This window comes from Stegastes partitus, unplaced genomic scaffold (assembly GCF_000690725.1).
Source record: "Stegastes partitus isolate 25-593 unplaced genomic scaffold, Stegastes_partitus-1.0.2 Scaffold246, whole genome shotgun sequence".
Taxonomy (NCBI): Eukaryota; Metazoa; Chordata; class Actinopteri; family Pomacentridae; genus Stegastes; species Stegastes partitus.
In genome coordinates, this window is record NW_007577977.1 from 542,270 (window position 1) to 548,402 (window position 6,133).

The window sequence follows — 6,133 nt, forward strand, 5'->3', positions numbered from 1 at the left end:
TGGGTCCCACCTGACCCCCTTAGAGGGTAATTTATTTTACCCTTATTTTACCAGATTCTGGCATTAAATTGTGCCACCTGAAGTGAATACAAAATCAAGGGAAACAACATTCAGGCCACATCCTCTGCCCCATTTCATCCACAGCTGTCATCCTGTCACAGTCCTAGTTTCTCTGCAGTGCTAACAAGTGATTAACATGTAGCTAATGTTCATTTACATCTGCAAGCATTAGCTACGCTGATTTTTTTTTTTTTCTACTAAAGCTAAGCTTTTAGCTAGCTAGCTACAAGTGAAGTTGTAGCACTCAGAGAGAGGAAAAAAAAGAAATGTCCAGAAAATCAATGAAATTCCTGACTGAGCACACTAACGTTAAAATTAGTAACACCATCACTAACGCCGGGTATATTTTACCCAATATAATATTCCGGATATAATATAGTTTTCATCAATTTATGTAAAAGTACAACACTGTATGACAAATTGTCGGACTGGGACATGTGAGCCTTGTCTGGTGAAGGCTCAGTTTGGTTCTGGTATGGAGTCTTTCCAAGGAAATTCATGTAGTCAAAGAAATTTGGTCATTTTTCCCCTCTGAAAAAATGCCATTTTTTGTCAATCTCTGCCACAGTTGTCAGTGATGCAGGAAGACTGTGCCTTCACCAGACAAGGCTCACATGTCCCAGGAATGGCTGGACCAAAGAACAAGTTCCCAGCTCCATTATTTTTTCTGTTTGGAAATTTCTCATTCAGGATTACCTGATTTTTCAATAATTTTGCTGCCTTTTTATAGGGTCCCCCATGGTACCTTTTTAAAAAAATTTTATGTGATATTGTATATTAGGAAATTAAAGAAGAGTACTACAATTTGTCATACAGTGTTGTACTTTGACATAAATTAATGAAAACTATATTTTATCCAGATTATTATATCGGGTAAAATATACCCGGCGTTAGAGGGCAACATATTTAATGGGTGGAATTTACCCAATGTTAGTGTTCATGTGTTGAAATCAGGTGCTCTTTGCACTTTTCAAGGGAAACAACTTTCAGGCCGGCCACATCCTCTGCCCCATTTCATCCACAGCTGTCATCCTGTCACAGGCCTAGTTTCTCTGCAATGCTAACAAGTTATTAACATGTAGCTAATGTTAATTTACATCTGCCCGGCGTTTGTGATAGTGTGACTAATTTTAGCGTTAGTGTTCTAGGGTTAAAGCAGGTTTAACTTGAAGAACGGTCAGACGGGCATGCGGTTGCAGCGCGGACCGAGGACCCGACAAACGCTGCTTGCAGCTTTAATTTAAACTGTAACCTCATCTATGACCTACTGGTGCAACTATAGCATTTATATTGTGGTGTGAAAGGAATCACATGTGCTTCTGCTGTCCTTGTTGAAAACTCTGCATTGGTCAGCACATAAGAATGCAGAAACCATTAACTGGCCTTACGCGAAGGCTGACAGCCTGCGTAAAAGAATTAGTTTATCTAACATACTGACATAAGACATTACATAAAATTGGAGTTACTAAGTCATTGCTCAGTCAGCTGCCGACACTATTAACTTGGTAACACAGAAAGCGAGATGCCTGTTTAGCTTGTGTCTGAAGGTGAATATTTGTTGACTAACTACAGCAACCATGCACACCTGGTTGTTGACCACCACATGTATGGTTCCATGGGTGGTGTAGGACGGCAGGTCTGACAGGTGGAATGTCTCGTACACAAGGCCCTGGCCTGCAAACGCAGCATCGCCATGAATCAGAATGGACATCACCTGCAAATCACATTACAAACATGTTTGAAAAACAGCCACAATTTCTAAAAGTATCTGCAATTTTAACAACCTGAACGAGCGTACCCTCTTGCCCTCAGTGTCTCCACAGTAGAACTGCTCTGCCTTGGTCTTTCCCTGCACCACAGGATCCACAGCTTCCAGGTGGGATGGGTTTGCCATGAGGGACAGCGTGATGTACCGGTCGCTGACCCGGTTCATCCTCCTGTGATACATACCCAGGTGATATTTCACATCACCAGAACCCTGAGGTATAAAACATGAAGAGGTACAGTTTAGGGTGCCACAAAAATATGTTAAAAAACAACGCACTACTACATAATGTTCAAAAACTATAAAAAATAACGTCAAATATCTATCTGTACAATAAAATATTTTTACCTGTTTTTTTGTTTACAGTTAACATGTAAATTAATACTTTTTTCCTCTGATTTCACTAGTTATTATCTGTAATTTAACAAAAAAAAAAATCATTTTCTCATTTTGGAAAAACAATGTACCAACTACATGTTGCATCTCTGGTGCAATACAACACAAGACAGCTGTTTAAAGCAAATAAAAAGAATCTGATTAGATCTCCATTAACTTCAACTATAGATAACATGCTGACTTATGGTAATCTAGAATAATAATCTACAGCTTTACAGAGAAAACACTCATTCAAATTTGCTCAAACCTCGTCTGCAGCCTCTAACTTGGAGTCGAACTGGCAGAAGATTTGTTCCAGCTCCTTCCGGATCACATTGGCCAGCACATTGAGCCTCCCTCTGAAGAGACACGCATGGAGACAGGGACATCAGTGAGAATTAACCTGCTTTAGTTTTGTTTAACTATATAAAAAGACTGAATTTCTACAGGTCACTGGATTATTGGGCATCACTGGGTTAAATAGAAATTAAAGAACCTCTGATAAGAGTTTGATAAGTAATCGAGGACAGGAGAAAGCACAGTTAACAGAATAGAAAGCCTCCGTGTGTGGAGGAGACAACAGTTTAACCCTCTGAACTTTTATCACATTTTTATTCACTGTGGGATAATTCGTCTTTGCAATATAAAGTCTTGCATCTCTATGAAAAAGCACAACCATGGTGGAAACAGAGAGAACTGAAAAATGTCTTTTGTTCTTTTGTTCAAATGCGATAAAGCAACAAAAAGAAAAAACACTAAGTTTCTTTGATTTTTTATTTTTTTTTGTTAAACAGAAAAGTATTTGGATCGATGTGTACATTTGGATCAAATGTTTTCCCTAATGATGAACTCTGAAGAATGCTGAATGTATCGTCCAGCAACTTGCTCCTTTGTATACTGTTTTTGAGCCATGCTGCATTTTTTTTTATTGATCCAGTATATTTTGTTGTCCTCATAGTTTTTATTATTGCCTCCTCTTTGCTTTATGGAAACACTGCCTGCAGTTCACCTAGAAAACTCTCAGAATTTTTGTCAAGTGACTGTTGGCCACTGTTAAGTCAGTCATTGCCTCTCGTTTGTGATGAGGTGCACAGATATTTTTATAGAAGCAGTTTATTTTGAATCATTTTTAAGTGCAGAATAAACTGATTTTGATTAAATATCACAATTTTAAGCCTCTATTTTCTTCGCTTTCCAGATGGAACCACACGCTATACAACTCATTCAAGGATTGTTTTGATGGTTTCTGGCTCTGGTTTAGAGTGTTATGGTAAAAAGAGAAAAAAAAGATGGAAGGACTGTACCTGTGAGACATCCCCATGATAACGCTCTCCACTCCGTTCAGACTGGACTTATCGATGATGGTCTTGAGTGCCGGGATGAGAGACTCACAACCTTCCAAACCAAAGCGCTTCTCCGAGGACCACTTTCTCTGGAGAAACTCTTCAAACCTGGAAACAGTCAGTGAGTGCTGCTGCTTCACATTGTGGCTCAGAACATCTATTCCCCTTTCCATCTGCCCCCCAGAAAACACGTCCTTCTGTAGCTGCTCTGCATGCTTTTCCAGTTAATTACGAAGGTGTGCTGAGAAATGTGAAGAAACACAGACAGACCTGGTGGACCGGATCATTCTGGCCAGCAGGGTCCTCTTCTCCTCCAGAGTGAAATTCATGATTCCTGGAGTCTCAAACTTCTGTCTGATCCATCGGCACTGTTCCAGGTCATTAATGAACATGAACTCCACTCCGATGTGCTGACAGTAGGCCATCTAGAAGTCACAGGAACAGGCATGCTGTGTCTCTTTGAATGCTCAGTGTTTAAGGCAAAGGCTAGAGATTAATGAGTACATTCTTGACTGACATTTACATTGGGTTATTCTATGTCGAATCATAAGGAGCCTTCAGCTCAACCGTGTCTGAGTTAACTGAAATTTTTGTAGAATAAAATGGGAATATTTATGAAGATATCTGTGAAATTTTAGACTGAAATACTATATTCTTTCTGTGAAATTTTAGATTTTTTAATTCCCGCCAACAAACTTCTGCATTTTTTTTTTTTTTTTTAATTTAAATTGAAATTTAGGGCTATGTTTTTATAATGTGTAATATTGGACAAGTAGATTTAGCTGCAAGCTCGTCGGCCTCTAGTAGACTAGCTAGTTGGGGTGCATTATTTATATGTTGCCTCTCGGCGATGCCTCAATTCTGGTCAACATTATCCATCCATCCACGGACAATTTAGAATCACCAATTAACCTCAACATATTTTTGGACTGTGGGAGGAAACTGGAGAACCCGGAGAGAACCCACGCTGCACAGAGAGAACATGCAAACTCCACACAGAAAGATCCCGGGTGTCCTAACAAATCAGGGATCTTCTTGCTGCGAGGCAACGGTGCTAACCACTGAGTCACTGTGCCACCCTGGTTAAGGTTAATTTAAGTCTAAACAGATGCAAAGATTTCTACAATAGCAGGAACGTACTCTGTTTAATTACTTATTTGTGTAAGTGGAAACTTTAATGATACTTCCAGTGTGTTTAAGTAAGTTAAAGAAAACTTAGACTTTTAAACTGTTGATGGATGATGCTCTCTGCATGAAAGCTGCAACAAAAATAAAGTTATTATAAATACAATGATGATACAATAATGAAAAATCTGTATTTGTATTAATAGTAACACAGTTTTTAAATTAGCAAAAAAAAGTATTGTAATGTAATCAATATTTGCTGCTATTTAAAAGAAAAAAAATGTAAGGATTAGAATTTATTAAGGATTTTATAACTATCATTCATTCTGGTACAATGTTTGATCTTAAAATCAAATTTTTACTGTAATAAAATCAGCCAAAAATATAATTATTTTACAGATATTTGTCGTTTCCTTTTTTTATGATTTTGAATTACCTTCACCTTACAAAAAACAATCATGCATTTTGGTTCTTTCATGGATTTAATATTACCAGGTCTTCTGGTAATATGACAAGATCTGTTGGGTCAGAAATATATACACAGCAACTTGAATTATTTGTTTTGGTGGAGTAGACAGTTGTGTTAACAAAATTGCCTGGTAACTTCTGGTGAATGACTGCAATGGACTACCAAAATCGTCTTTGCAACCAGTCTTTTGGAAGTATGAAGTGCATGGTACAGCTGTGCTGTTGCCACATTCAGAAAGAACTTTTGTTCACAGCTGTTGGTATTAATTTTACCTCAAGGCGGCGAATAATCTCTCTAAGTGGCAGAACACTCTCGTTGCCGCCGATGTAGGTGGTGGTGGGAAGACGGAACACCTTGTCCAAGTCACTTTCAACCAACCCGTAAAAACCTGTTGTGAACACATTGACATGAAAAAAGGTCACAAAAACAAGCAGAGACAAGCAAGGCAGGCTAATGCAGAGGTGGAGAGACAGGGAGAAATGGAGCAGAAAAGAAAAACATGAGACCACGACATAAAACCATTACACAGAAACAGAAGAGGAGAAATGAAGAAAACTTCATTGAATTTAAGATTTCCTAGAATTTGTAATCCCTGCTTTGTTTTCATCTTCACTCTTTTAACTCCCTGTGCAGCTGTCTAATCTGGAAGATTACTCCAAAAAGCTGCAGTCAGACTCCTGTGGGAGCAGAAACATTATTAACACAACTCTTTGTGCCTCAATTCATCATTATGTTTACTAGTAAACTTTAAGAAAGGAATTTTTTAGTATCCAAAACCCTGCAGACTACTTTCCTAATAGATCAATCAATAATTTAAAAGAAAAATGTTTGTCATATTTCCCATAACTCAAAGACAGTCAGTAAAATGATGATTAAACATAAATGATTGTCTTTGGAGTCAACAAGTCAGTGCCTAGGTGCACGCTCTAGGAGTGAAGCCAGAAATCTGACAGCAGGTGACGTGTGAGCCAGCAGATTTTGACAGCCGGCACCTGC

The 6,133-nt window shown here is 38.4% G+C and overlaps 1 protein-coding gene across 6 annotated transcripts in view; it reads right to left on the minus strand.

Annotated features, from left to right (window-relative positions):
* Nucleotides 1–6,133, minus strand: part of LOC103357314 (2-oxoglutarate dehydrogenase, mitochondrial) — a 39,336-nt gene that overhangs the window by 15,640 nt on the left and 17,563 nt on the right. For all 6 annotated transcript variants that reach the window (XM_008281820.1, XM_008281822.1, XM_008281823.1 and 3 more), the window contains 6 exons: nucleotides 5,410–5,525; nucleotides 3,814–3,968; nucleotides 3,505–3,651; nucleotides 2,469–2,559; nucleotides 1,859–2,038; nucleotides 1,646–1,774 (listed from right to left, as the gene is read on the minus strand). In XM_008281820.1, the coding sequence (XP_008280042.1) occupies nucleotides 1,646–1,774; nucleotides 1,859–2,038; nucleotides 2,469–2,559; nucleotides 3,505–3,651; nucleotides 3,814–3,968; nucleotides 5,410–5,525 (818 nt within the window). The remainder of the gene's footprint in view (nucleotides 1–1,645; nucleotides 1,775–1,858; nucleotides 2,039–2,468; nucleotides 2,560–3,504; nucleotides 3,652–3,813; nucleotides 3,969–5,409; nucleotides 5,526–6,133) is intronic.